The 15,242-nt window shown below is 42.9% G+C and overlaps 1 protein-coding gene across 1 annotated transcript in view; it reads left to right on the top strand.

Annotated features, from left to right (window-relative positions):
• Window positions 1-3,382, top strand: part of LOC133551955 (class I histocompatibility antigen, F10 alpha chain-like) — a 97,521-nt gene extending 94,139 nt beyond the window's left edge. The window contains exons 3-4 of the mRNA XM_061899169.1: window positions 104-382; window positions 1,773-3,382. Coding sequence (XP_061755153.1) covers window positions 104-382; window positions 1,773-2,413 — 920 coding nt within the window. The 3' untranslated portion in view covers window positions 2,414-3,382. The remainder of the gene's footprint in view (window positions 1-103; window positions 383-1,772) is intronic.
• The last annotated feature ends 11,860 nt before the right edge of the window (window positions 3,383-15,242 follow it).

Raw genomic sequence — 15,242 nt, 5'->3', positions numbered from 1 at the left:
TGTGTGTGTGTGTGTGTGTGTGTGTGTGTGTGTGTGTGTGTGTGTGTGTGTGTGTGTGTGTGTGTGTGTGTCACTCTGCTTTACAACACTGTGTGTGTCTCAGGTGTTCACATTCTCCAGTGGATGTCTGGTTGTGAATGGAATGATGAGACTGATGAAGTTAAAGGTTGGGAACAGGATGGTTATGATGGAGAAGATTACATATCGTTGGACATGAAGACATGGACATTTACTGCAGCAAAACAACAAGCTTTCCCCAGCAAACTCATGTGGGACCAGGACAAACATCTACTAGATGACAAGAAGTTTTACTTCACTGAGGAATGTCCTTCTTACTTGAAGAAGTATGTGAACAATGGGAAGGAGGTCCTAATGAGAACAGGTAGAAACACAACATGTACTTTCACCTTTTAACTTGTTAGCACTCCCCCTATAGGAACATTACTGACATTACACCCTGTCTCTTTATACTCTTCTCTCTTTCTCTCACCTTCTCTCCATCTTTATCTCCACTCTAACCTTCTCTCCATCTTTATCTCATTCTCTCCTTCTCTTCGTCTTTACCTCCATCCTCACCTTCTATCCATCTTTACTTCCATCTACACCTCTACATCTGTATCTCCACTCTAACCTTCTTTCCATATTTATCTCATGCTCTCCTTCTCTCCATCTTTACCTCCATCCACACGTTCTCTCCATCTTAACCTGCGTTCTCACCTTCTCTCCATCTTTACCTCCATTCTCTCCTTCCTTCCATCTTTATATCATTCTCTCCTTCTCTCCATTTTTACCTTATTCTCTCCATCCCTCCATCTTTCCCTCCATCCTCAACTTCTCTCCATCTTTACCTCCATTCTCACCGTCTATTCATCTTTACCTCCATTCCCTTCTCTCCATCTTTACCTCCATTCTCTCCATCTTTACCTCCATCCACACGTTCTCTCCATCTTAACCTGCGTTCTCACCTTTTCTCCATCTTTACATCATTCTCTCCTTCTCTCCATCTTTACCTCAATTCTCTCCTTCTTTCCATCTTTATATCATTCTCTCCATCTTTACCTTATTCTCTCCGTCCCTCCATCTTTCCCTCCATCCTCAACTTCTATCCAACTTTACCTCCATTCTCACCGTCTATTCATCTTTACCTCCATTCTTCCCTTCCCTCCATCTTTACCTCCATTCCCTTCTCTCCATCTTTACCTCCATTCTCTCCATCTTTACCTCCATCCACACCTTCTCTCCATCTTTACCTCCATTCTCACCTTCTCTCCATCTTTACCTCCATCATCACCTTTTCTCCTTCATCTCCACTCTAACCTTCTCTCCATCTTTATCTCATTCTCTCCTTCTCTCCATCTATACCTCCATTCTCCCCTTCTCTCTATTTGTACCGCCATTCTCTCCATATTTACCCCCTTCCACACGTTCTCTCCATCTTAACATCATTCTCTCCTTCTCTCCATCTTTATATCATTCTCTCCTTCTCTCCATCTTTACCTCCATTCTCTCCTCTCCATCTTTATATCATTCTCACCTAATCTTCATCTTTACCTCCATTCTCACCTTCTCTCCATTTTTACCTCCATTCTTCCCTTCTCTCCATCTTTACCTGCATTATTACCTTATCTCCATCTTTACTTTAATCTACAATTTCTGTCCATCTGTACCTCCATCCACACCTCTCCATCTTTACCTCCGTCCACACCTTCTTTCCATCCACACCTTCTCCCCACGTTGTCCTGTGTTCACACGTGACATCACTTCCTGTGCAGAGCTTCCAGAGGTGTTCCTGCTCCAGAAGACGCCGTCCTCTCCGGTCAGCTGCATGGCGACAGGTTTCTACCCCGACGGTGCCGACCTGTTTTGGAGGAAAGACGGCGAGCAGATCTTCGAGGACGTGGAGCACGGAGAGATACTCCCCAACCACGACGGAACCTTCCAGATGTCGGTGGCGCTGAAAGTGGAGGTGACGGCCGACGTGGAGGGCAAGTACGAATGTGTGTTTCAGCTGTCAGGCGTCAAGGAGGACTTGGTCACCAAGCTGGAGAGAAGAAGCATCCTGAGCAACGCAAGCCATGAAGGTGAGAAAGACACATTTAGTTGGAGATGTTTCCCATCACAAGTCCACCTGTCACCATTATTGATCCATGTCACCATGACAACGCTTGACGTCTGCATGCAAAGTAGTCATGAAGGTTTCCTCTTCATGCTTTGTCACTCCACTTGTGCTTTTTTGCTCTCCACAGACAACTTGAGCGTCGCCCTCGCTGCCACGGCGGCGGTCCTCGCTGTGGCGGCCATCATCATCATCATCATCATCATGGTCATGGTCAGGCGTCACAGAAACAGACAAGGTGAGGGACGCCAATGTCCTCTGTCTTCTTCTTCTCGGTGCACTCGGTCCAGGCCGTGAGTTGATGCTTTCATCCGGGCTGCAAAGGTGCGGCCATCTTTTAGTTGCCTTCCAGCCAAACACTCAAAGATCCACAGAGACAGAGCGCACACTCTCACGTAGAAACACGGCGTGACGTGAGGGGAAAAGTCCACTTCACCTTGTTTCTCTTTCATTTCAGCCCAGTACGGTCCAGCTGGTAAGTAAAACATCTTTTCTTTGAGCCGCAAGAAACAAAGCCGTGGTGAAGCGTCACTCACATGGAGGTCTGATGTGGACCTTTGTTACAAGTTTAGCCGGAAAAGCCCAACTGGAGCTGACTCCTTCACAATAAAAGTCCCTCCTGTGAGCACACGCAATACAAAGTCTGGCATATCTCACTTTTGACAGGAGTCCTCATGATGAGGATCAGCCAAATGAGACATCAAGTGTGCTGACTCGTCATGTTTCCAAGTCACACCTCAAAGATCTGATGTGAGTGACGAGGCACCTTCTGGATGTTCTTCCTTCACCGTTTGCGTTTGTCCCGCAGCTCGCCACGGCGGCGTGGAGCTCGACGAGAACGTGCAGGCGGCTGAAGGCTGAGTAAGCTCACATGGACTGTCTGCACCTCCAAATGTTCTTGTGTGAAGATGATGTTCAACTTGGATTCACCTGCTTCTGTCGGGAATGTGCTGAGTGGTCTTCTTCCTCCAGGATGCTTTGTGCACTGGAACACAGGGAGATGTCTCCATCGCTGAGGGACGTCATCACACTCGGAGATGAGATGGAGATGTGCTTTGTTCTTCGTCCGACTGCTCCTCACGCTATTCCATGTATTCTTCTTTGGCCGTTAAAAGACTTTCAAGATCAAACGCTGGTGGCTGTAAAATCGCACGTTTCATGGCCTTGACGTCATGACGAGGATTTCTTCTTTTCTTTCAATGGCCGCTGCTTATGATCAATATCACATTGTGTCACATCTCTGTCAATAAATCCGTTTTTTCTCCACTCGCCTCGCACTGCTTTCTTGGGGACCAGGAAGAGTCTCGGTCATAAAAATGGTAGAAGTAGGTCATTTTTATTTATGTTTGTATTTTTTCACTCAACACTTAAATCCCTTGATCAATTTCAGGTTTATCCGTCCTTATCAGTCTTTTTTTTTTTTCATAATTTACGCCATTTTTGTCAAAACCTTGTTTTGTTATGGCAAAAGCACAAAATAATAATTTTCACTCAACGTAATTGCAATCTTAAATATGTCAATAATTCATAACATCCTGGGGATAGGTTGATTGGCGACACTAAAATTGGCCCTAGTGTGTGAATGTGAGTGTGAATGTTGTCTGTCTATCTGTGTTGGCCCTGCGATGAGGTGGCGACTTGTCCAGGGTGTACCCCGCCTCCGCCCGATTGTAGCTGAGATAGGCGCCAGCGCCCCCCGCGACCCCGAAAGGGAATAAGCGGTAGAAAATGGATGGATGGATTCATAACATCATCGATTTTAATTCATAATTTTTTTTGGAGCAATGACAATTAAAACTTGTAAAACTGAAATTATTGGGATCCAAACGGGCCCCACTCATAAAAATAAGTCAAACATTTTTTTTTACTTTCAACACTTAAGTCCCTCAATAAACTTCAGATCCATCCCTCGTTTCTGTGACGACCTGTCACGTCAGGTGTCATGCGGTCTGTTTGCGTTTGTGTTTATCTCCTAGTCAGCGCTCTTATTTTGGTCCCACTTCCTGTTTGTCTCCCTGAGCCCTTTTCCCTCCTCACCTGTCGCTGATTGGCAGCCTGGCCACACCTGGTCATGGGGTGAGGGTGATGGGTCAAATGCAGAGGAAAATCTCACCACACCTAGTGTGTGTGTGACAATCATTGGTACTTTGACTTTAATCAACTGGCTTCTATTTATGCCTGCCTCGCCCTCCAGTCAGGGCTCAAGGATTGTTTTGTGAAACGTTACTTTGGTTTTTCTGTATGCTGCTTATGCTTCTGTGCACTTCCCTGCTGCACCTCCTTGTGCTCCCTGTGGGAATTAAAAGACTCTCACCCGCACGTCGTCCTCCTGTCTCCTGCATCTTGGGGTCACAACTAGAGCAGCCATGCAAGTACGTGACAGCTTCTTCATTTCTGTTTTTTTTTTTTTTTTTCCCTAATAGTCAAACACCCTTTTTTTGTAGGATAAACACAAAATATCCTATAAAAATACTCTTAAGTCAAATTTTGTAAGTGACGTAATTGGAGCCATGACTAGTTTAAATAATTTGTAACAACATTGAGTTTGATTCATTATTATTTTTGAGCAATGACAGCTTTAAAGAGAAAACAACCTGCATGGCAGCTTTATTAGACTCAACAATGCAACTTTTATTTGTTTCATTTCACATGTTTTCACCTCTTTTATTCCACTATTTAGGTTTTTTTTGTACACTATCTGTAGAATGTGTCGTGTATGAGCTTATATGGGACATAATGTATAATATTTCTAATTGCCTTTTTCTTTTTCATGCCTTTTTAACCTGAGTCTTTCAAGCAAAATCGTTCCAAAAATCAGCAAACCCGCCTTTCTTCTTCCTCCGTCAAAAGTAGGTGAATCCACAAATATAAATAACTACAGACCGATTTCCAAATTGGGTTAATGTTGAATGTCCAATCCAAGATGGCCGACAGGACTGTCTTTTGTTTGTCTGCTTGTCAAAGTGGTCTGAATTTCTATGTGTTTTATTCTCTTTTTTTAGCCGATTTAAGTAAATTGCGTAACAATTGATGAATGAAGGCTTACTTCCAAAAAGTAGTATTTCTGACTGCTTTTGTTGGATTTGGAAATCTGGAGGCCTCTGACCCGCTGAAGCCGGGGGATGTTTTGCTAGCTGAAATTTTGGCCTTCCATCTGCCACAGTCTGGATCTATACTAGTCTCAGCTTGGCCTTCCACTACCTACAGTCTGAGTCGACTGGCTTCATCTTGGCCTTCCGTCTTCCACGGCCTGGATCCATCTTAGCCTCAGACTGACTAAAGCTGGGCCTCTGCTAGCCTTAGCTTGGTCTTCCAACTCTTGTAGCTTGGACATCTGAATTTTGATTATTGGACCTGGGTAGGTAGTAAAACAATTTAACAATGACTTTGACAAAAGCTCTCTATTTAATATTAATGCTTTTTCCTGGACTTGTTTTCTGCAATTGTAGTGGGGTACCTGACCAGGTGCTCCACCAACCTTTAACTCTACCAAACGCAATAACAATCACCTGGTCCTTTGAAACTACAGCATTTACACAAAGGTTATTGATATCCACATGTGGGTCAGTGCTAAATAATTCTAACCAGCTTCAGTTATGGTGTATTTCTGTGCTAAACAGATGGTTTTCTCCTTCTGATATTACTCATTTTGATATTGTGAAGCCAAATAATGTTGTCATGAGGTCACCTTGCCATATGAAACGGAAAATCTTTATATTGCTCTTACTTCTGCTATCAGGCAATGTGCAACCAAATCCAGGCCCAGCTTTATACAACATCAGTACTCCTGATGAACTTAGAACTAGGTCAGGTCTTCGTTTAATTCATTCAAATATTCGAAGCTTACTGCCAAAATTCGACTTAGTCAAAATTTGGATTCAAACAACCACCCAGTGGGCACCCGTCCTTAGTTCAACGTCGAGGTGACGTTGAAATTACGTCGCGACGTCACTCAACCAAATCACAACCAAACTGACCCCACCACACCATATGTTGCAAATCTGGTTTGTTTTCATCATTGGGGGACATCGTCTATTTAACGTCCTTTCAACGTGTACAATTCAACTTGCCAACCATTCCGCGCGCATCGGCCATTTGCGACAGTTTTCAACGAAAGCGCCGCTTGATGGCAGCGTGAACTAAAAGCCAAGCTTGTGCGCATGCGTGCTGAAGTACTTCCTTTCCAATCCAGCAAGCAAGACGAAGAGCGAAGATTTGAAGCGGAAATCGAACTATTTCACTGCAAAGAAAACCATCGACGTCCATAAAGATTCAGGTTTGTACCTTGAGATAATACTGCTTATTTATATCGATATCATTTTGGCCCTTTTCACAAGAGGGTTGCAGGAAAACGAGAAATTTATCTCACGCCTATTCTCAACGTTTATTTTGACTGTATAAACTGGACCTGAGCAAACTTTTTTTTTTCTCCCCAAGCAGACAACTAACAATTTGTTCCCCCACCTGCCCAAAAGCAAACTATTGTTTTTCCAGGTTTAGTTTAGTTTAGGGGCGGTTTAGCTCGGTTGGTAGAGCGGCCGTGCCAGCAACTTGAGGGTTGCAGGTTCGATTCCCGCTTCCGCCATCCTAGTCACTGCCGTTGTGTCCTTGGGCAAGACACTTTACCCACCTGCTCCCAGTGCCACCCACACTGGTTTGAATCTAACTTAGATATTGGGTTTCACTATGTAAAGTGCTTTGAGTCACTAAAGAAAAAGCGCTATATAAATATAATTCACTTCACTTCAGGTTAACACAAAAAAACATTTTTTTTTTGGTTCTGTACCCATTGTCTTTTACAGCCGCGCCAGTCACTGTATTTATTTACTTCCTCTTGATTTTGATCTTCAAAACACCCGTCTGGATGGCAGTTAGGTTTTTCTGGCTCATTTTAATGTTTATCTAAAATGTTGCCAGTTTATTTTAAGTACAGGTACTTTTTTAATTAGTTTGACTTGTTAGCAAGGCTTTGTCTCAAAAGGCAAGTCCACGGGTCGCCCATAAAAGGATCCATGTAATATTAAATGCTATGATCTTTACTTATTGTTTTATTTTACTGATAAGGCCAGTACTGCTATTACAAGAGCTTTTGTCAAGTATTGAAACTCCCAAATGGTTTCACTGTTGGCCAACATGTATACTAAAATATATGACAATAAAATATCCAGACAGATTTTGTTTCATATGTTTTATGATCGACAATCGGGGGGGTTTAGCTCGGTTGGTAGAGCGGCCGTGCCAGCAACTTGAGGGTTGCAGGTTCGATTCCCGCATCCGCCATCCTAGTCACTGCCGTTGTGTCCTTGGGCAAGACACTTTACCCACCTGCTCCCAGTGCCACCCACACTGGTTTGAATGTAACTTAGATATTGGGTTTCACTATGTAAAGCGCTTTGAGTCACTAGAGAAAAAGCGCTATATAAATATAATTCACTTCACTTCACAATAAAAGACTAGCACAGAGCACATACATTTTTGGGGGGTACAAATTTTTTTTTCTCTTGGCACAAGAAGGCAAGCAACTTTTTTTTTTTTTTGCAGAGTTTACAGTAGCAAACTTTTTTTTATATACTTCAGTAAAACTATTTATTTTTCAGTTTTTGCCAAACATGTTGCGATCTGCTGCTCAGATCTACACTATTTTTGTATTTTTGTATATTTCTCCGACTCCTTATTTCCTGTTTGCTTTGTCACCATGATCACTCATCAGTCCACCTGCTAGTCTCGCCCCGCACACCTGCTACTAATTTTCACCCTCCTATTTAAGCTCGCCTTTTCTGTTCACTCACTCTCGGATCCTAAATTTGGCCACAAGCAACAGTGACGACTCTCGACCTTCATCTTTGTATGTATATTCTCGCTAGCTTTTACGCTAAGCCATTTGTTTATTCCAGCTCACATGCTGAGGAATTGTTTTTCTGTTTTTTGTGTGCCTTCGTGCCAGCTTATTTTTTTTATTTTTACTTCCTAGTTCTCATACTAACGTTTTTGGTTTGCCTTCTCTTTACGCCAGTGTTTTTTCTTCCTAGCCTTTTATTATTTAATAAATACCTTATATCTTACCTTTTCTGTGTTCTGCTTCGACGCATCCTCGGGAAAACAACACCGGCATTACCATGCCGAAGAAGAGTCTTCACAAAACAATCTCTTTTATTCCAAAAAAAAAAACATCCCCTCCCCCACGTTTCATCTGGTCCGCCCCTAAGTCTATGTACATGTACCACTACCGGTAATTGAAAAGCAGAACGTTAATGCAAGGCAATGTACCAATGATTTCAGTTTATGCATATATGGAACGACACAGCACACTTGCTATGATACATATAATACCATCCATCCATCCATTTTCTACCGCTTATTCCCTTTTGGGGTCACGGGGGGGCGCTGGCGCCTATCTCAGCTACAATCGGGCGGAAGGCGGGGTACACCGTGGACAAGTCGCCACCTCATCGCAGGGCCAACACAGATAGACAGACAACATTCACACTCACATTCACACACTAGGGCCAATTTAGTGTTGCCAATCAACCTATCCCCAGGTGCATGTCTTTGGAAGTGGGAGGAAGCCGGAGTACCCGGAGGGAACCCACGCATTCACGGCGAGGACATGCAAACTCCACACAGAAAGATCCCGAGCCTGGATTTGAACCCAGGACTGCAGGACCTATAGAGTTTTGTTATTTACCTTAAGTGTTTGTGTGTTTTGAGGCGACAAGCCAGGTTCAGTAGTTGTTTGTGTAATCGCCCTGAGAAGGGAGATGTTTTAGTTATACAGACACAAGGACACAACTTCGTTCCGTACACGTCTGTAAGGACTGCTACAATCAAACATCAAAATTGTATACATGTACACAGTATTTGAAGATGTCTCAAGTAAATACAAAGGTTCATCCCATACAGTAAGCCCACATTGTTTGAGTAGCAAAAGTCACTAATCATTCCTAAACATAACAAATTACACTGAATTATTCCCAGAAACTCTATAAAACACACATTTAAACAGAAATACACGCAGATTAATAATGAACTACACACAGTAACTTTGTATATATCCAACACTGATGACGCAGCTAGCATTCGCCTCGACATCGGCAGTTAGCATTAGCTTTAGCATTAGCTTGATCCTATATAAAGCCTTGTCGACTGACAAGACACAGATTATAACAATATACTCTTTCAAACATGTTTTAACAGTACAAAGATACATCAATCAATCAATCAATGTTTACTTATATAGCCCTAAATCACTAGTGTCTCAAAGGGCTGCACAAACCACCACGACATCCTCGGTAGGCCCACATAAGGGCAAGGAAAACTCACACCCAGTGGGACATCGGTGACAATGATGACTATGAGAACCTTGGAGAGGAGGAAAGCAATGGATGTCGAGCGGGTCTAACATGATACTGTGAAAGTTCAATCCATAATGGATCCAACACAGTCGCGAGAGTCCAGTCCAAAGCGGATCCAACACAGCAGCGAGAGTCCCGTTCACAGCGGAGCCAGCAGGAAACCATCCCAAGCGAAAGCGGATCAGCAGCGCAGAGATGTCCCCAGCCGATACACAGGCAAGCAGTACATGGCCACCGGATCGGACCGGACCCCCTCCACAAGGGAGAGTGGGACATAGAAGAAAAAGAAAAGAAACAGCAGATCAACTGGTCTAAAAAGGGAGTCTATTTAAAGGCCAGAGTATACAAATGAGTTTTAAGGTGAGACTTAAATGCTTCTACTGAGGTAGCATCTCGAACTGTTACCGGGAGGGCATTCCAGAGTACTGGAGCCCGAACGGAAAACGCTCTATAGCCCGCAGACTTTTTTTGGGCTTTGGGAATCACTAACAAGCCGGAGTCCTTTGAACGCAGAAGGCCGTTTTTCGAGGGTAAAACTATTTACATAAAAATACTTGCACCTGAGAAGGGAGATGTTTTAGTTATATAATACCAAAATGGATAATTTTTTGATAAAACTGTCCTTCCATGTGCAGAAATTGGAGACAGTGGAGGAACTACTCGACCTTGACGAGTTGATAAAAACTCAACCAAGCAAGAAAGAATTGCTGATAAGTAATTATAACATTATAATTGTGTACTTGTTTTTACATCGGAAATATTACTGTATTTAGATAGAAATTTCAGGTTATGAAATTGTGTAGATAAAACAGGTGTAGATGAAACAGGTCCTATACTTGAATGTATGTATGTGTTTGCCAGCCCCTTCCCCCAGTGTATGCTAAACACATTCTCTTGTATATTTGCAGACAGCCAGGCTCTCAAAGATTGGTGGATATGACTTAAAGAGCTGTTTAAGCACCATCATGGACAGCTACTTTCCTCTTTCTCTACATATATATTAAAATAGGCGATGTAAGACCCAAATTCTAATCTATGAGTGCTAGATCGGGAATTATAGTAATGCAAAATTCCGTACTTTTTGGCCTGCGTGTTCAATTTCAGGCTCATGACAAATGAATTCATGTCCAATCTGAACATGAAGGGGAGAGGGGAAAAAAATAGCTTTGCTGAGACGAAGCTGCTCGATGTAGTCACAGGTGAGTTTGTGTGTGTGTTTAATAATTACATTAACTTGATTGGGGTAAATCACATGCACCCTTAATTAATTTGTATTCTTTTTGCCTGTTTACAGCTAGTGTCTTGGATACCCAGAAGGGGACTGAAACGATGGTCCGTGATGCCATAAAAAATGAACTGAAATATGCCTCTGGACGGAAGGGAGGAATAGGATGTGCATCACAGGCTAAATAAATAATTACATCGATTGACATTTTCCATTTTCTTTGTACTTAATTTTAATTTTGCATTAACAGGATTCAACCTGGAGCTATATATGCACTATGTTTTGTTGTCTTTAATTATATTGATGTATTGGTTGATATTACGTTGATAATTGGTTGGTTGATCTTAGGTTGAAACTGAAAGTTGATTCAACGTCGGTATTTAAACGTTGATGCAACTTTCATTTTCAACCCAAATCCAACGTTATTACAACGCGGGAAAGTAACGTTGTTTCAACGTTGATTAAACGTCTCTGTTAGGTAGAAACTAAAAGTTGAATCAACGTTGAAACATTGACGTTGATTCTACGTCGGTATTTAAACGTTGATCCAACTTTCATTTTCAACCCAAATCCAACGTTGTTTCAACACGGGAAAGTAACGTTGTTTCAACGTTGATTAGACGTCTCTGTGCCCACTGGGAAAGGTGGAAATAATCCCTGGTTTACCGCTGCAATTGGAAACCTTCTCAAAGAGAGAGATGTTGCTTGGGCCAGGGCTCGAAAAACAAAGACAGAGGTTGACTGGCTTAGCTTTCGCCAGCTTAGAAATAAATGTACTTCGCTTGTTAAGAGAGCCAAGTCTGATTTTTACCTGCATGAATGCAAAAAACATATCAATGACCCCAAAAAGTTTTGGCAAACCATAAAAGCTTCTTTAAATCATGTGAAAACAAATGACTTTCCATGTCCTTTGATTACTCAATCTGGTACTTTGTCTGATAAGACAACTATATCAAATTGTTTTAATGAGTATTTAGTTTCTGCTGGATTTTTGTTTGAGTCGTTGAATCCTCAATCGTCAAATGTTGGTTTAACTAATGTTAATATCCCAAATACACCACAGGCTGTAATTAGACGCAGCACCTGCACTTGTGACTTCACACCTGTATCAGTATCTGAGGTATACAATGCACTAAAGAGCCTGGACACAACTAAAGCAGCAGGACCGGACCAAATTGAACCCGTTTTCTTAAAATTGGCTGCTGATTTTATTGCTGAGCCTCTCTCGCATATTTTTAACCTCAGTGTAACAAGTAAAATCATTCCAAAAATCTGGAAATCAGCCTTTGTTCTTCCCCTGCTAAAAGGGGGTGAACCCACAAATATAAATAATTACAGACCAATTTCTAAATTATGCATTTTAGAAAATTTGTTTTAGAAAATCATCAGTAATCAGCTAAATGATTTTTTAGAATCAAACAATATTTAATCCCCATTTCAATCGGGTTTTAGAAAAGAGCATAGCACTGTTACAGCTGCTCTTAAGGTCCTCAATGATTTAATCGAGGCTGTGGACGGCGGACATTTTGTTCCAGCACCGTTCCCAGCTATAAGTCGTCTGTTTTCATCGAATAATTCCACAGTATTCTGGACACCTGTGTTGCTGAATTTTTTGCTATTCGTTCAATAAATAATGGAGACATCAAAGAAGAAAGCTGTAGGTGGGAAGCGGTGTATTGCGGCCGCCTTTAGCAACACAAACACACAAACCCTAACCCTAACCCTAACCAAAACATCGACACTGCAGTGTTGAGCACGAGCCCCGCCCACTGCAGACCTCCTATGTATTCTCCTCCTGCTCAAAACGGCTCAGTACTCTCCGGCAGTTGAATGGAGCACATCCTGCTGTAGAGAAAAATAGAGAAGCCGTAAATCTAGGGGATTAGAAGTGCCCCACCTACTAGGGAATTAGGAGTGTCCCAGTAGGCACAGACTCGCAGTTAAAAATATGTTTACATCCTGCAATCAGTGCAAAGCCAGCCTGAAGAGGTCAAGAGACCGAAACGCGTTGCTGGATGGCAGGGCCAGTCATGCCCGTCACTAATTTAGCTGTATGTGTCTGACGCAGCATGCGCACCTTTCAGGGTCTTCATTGTTTACATTCCCGAAGGATGACGTTGAAGCTTTACTATGGAACAGAGCGGTCAAGCGAACACGGCTGGATTGGACCACAAACACAAAGTACTGTGTATTATGCAGCGGTCACTTTGAAAGATCGTGTTTCGGAGAGGGTCCCTTGCTCAGGGCAGAGATGGGCATCGCCACCATCCGTCGACTGATGCGGGGCCGACCTTCAGGTTGTACAGTTACGACCATGTCATCTCACTAAAACACTAGTAACACAATAAGCAGATAAGGGATTTTCCTGAATTATCTTAGTAAATTTGTCTAATAACATCTGAATCGCTCCCACTATATAGTCTTTTTTTTTTGTAGTCCTTCACTCTCACTTTCCTCATCCACAAATCTTTCATCCTCGCTCAAATTAATGGGGAAATTGCCGCTTTCTCGGTCCGAATCGCTCTCGCTGCTGGTGGCCATGATTGTAAACAATGTTCAGATGTGAGGAGCTCCACAACCCGTGACGTCACGCGCACATCGTCTGCTACTTCCGGTACAGGCAAGGATTTTTTATCAGCACCAAAAGTTGCTAACTTTATCGTCGATGTTCTCTACTAAATCCTTTCAGCAAAAATATGGCAATATCTGGAAATGATCAAGTATGACACATAGAATGGACCTGCTATCCCCGTTTAAATAAGAAAATCTCATTTCAGTAGGCCTTTATCAATCAATCAATCAATGTTTATTTATATAGCCCCAAATCACAAATGTCTCAAAGGACTGCACAAATCATTACGACTACAACATCCTCGGAAGAACCCACAAAAGGGCAAGGAAAACTCACACCCAGTGGGCAGGGAGAATTCACATCCAGTGGGACGCCAGTGACAATGCTGACTATGAGAAACCTTGGAGAGGACCTCAGATGTGGGCAACCCCCCCCCTCTAGGGGACCGAAAGCAATGGATGTCGAGCGGGTCTAACATGATACTGTGAAAGTTCAAACCATAGTGGCTCCAAGACAGCAGTGAGAGTCCCGTCCACAGGAAACCATCTCAAGCGGATCAGCAGCGTAGAGATGTCCCCAACCGATACAGGCGAGCGGTCCATCCTGGGTCCCGACGAGCGGTCCATCCTGGGTCTCGACTCTGGACAGTCAGTACTTCATCCATGGTCATCGGACCGGACCCCCTCCACAAGGGAGGGGGGGACATAGGAGAAAGAAAAGAAGCGGCAGATCAACTGGTCTAAAAAGGTCTATTTAAAGGCTAGAGTATACAGATGAGTTTTAAGATGAGACTTAAATGCTTCTACTGAGGTAGCATCTCGAACTGTTACCGGGAGGGCATTCCAGAGTACTGGAGCCCGAACGGAAAACGCTCTATAGCCCGCAGACTTTTTTTGAGCTCTAGGAATCACTAATAAGCCGGAGTCTTTTGAACGCAGATTTCTTGCCGGGACATATGGTACAATACAATCGGCAAGATAGGATGGAGCTAGACCGTGTAGTATTTTATACGTAAGTAGTAAAACCTTAAAGTCACATCTTAAGTGCACAGGAAGCCAGTGCAGGTGAGCCAGTACAGGCGTAATGTGATCAAACTTTCTTGTTCTTGTCAAAAGTCTAGCAGCCGCATTTTGTACCAACTGTAATCTTTTAATGCTAGACATGGGGAGACCCGAAAATAATACGTTACAGTAATCGAGACGAGACGTAACAAACGCATGGATAATGATCTCGGCGTCTTTAGTGGACAAAATGGAGCGAATTTTAGCGATATTACGGAGATGAAAGAAGGCCGTTTTAGTAACGCTTTTAATGTGTGACTCAAAGGAGAGAGTTGGGTCGAAGATAATACCCAGATTTTTTACAGAGTCACCTTGTTTTATTATTTGGTTGTCAAATGTTAAAGTTGTATTATTAAATAGAGGTCGGTGTCTAGCAGGACCGATAATCAGCATTTCCGTTTTTTTGGCATTAAGTTGCAAAAAGTTAGCGGACATCCATTGTTTAATTTCATTAAGACACGCCTCCAGCTGACTACAATCCGGCGTGTTGGTCAGCTTTAGGGGCATGTAGAGTTGGGTGTCATCAGCATAACAGTGAAAGCTAATACCGTATTTGCGTATGACGTCACCTAGCGGCAGCATGTAGATGCTGAAGAGTACAGGGCCAAGGACCGAACCCTGGGGAACTCCACACGTTACCTTAACATAGTCCGAGGTCACACTGTTATGGGAGACGCACTGCATCCTATCAGTAAGATAAGAGTTAAACCAAGACGGGGCTAAGTCTGACATACCAATTCGTGTTTTGATAGGTTCTAATAAAATATTATGATCGACGGTATCGAAAGCAGCGCTAAGATCGAGGAGCAGCAACATAGATGACGCATCAGAATCCATCGTCAGCAATAGATCATTAGTCATTTTTGCGAGGGCTGTCTCCGTGGAGTGATTTGCCCTGAAACCGGATTGAAAGGTT

Source organism: Nerophis ophidion, linkage group LG04 (genome assembly GCF_033978795.1).
Source record: "Nerophis ophidion isolate RoL-2023_Sa linkage group LG04, RoL_Noph_v1.0, whole genome shotgun sequence".
NCBI classification, from domain to species: Eukaryota; Metazoa; Chordata; class Actinopteri; order Syngnathiformes; family Syngnathidae; genus Nerophis; species Nerophis ophidion.
Note: the sequence above shows the minus strand (reverse complement) of the source record. Positions and strands in the feature narration are given on the sequence as shown.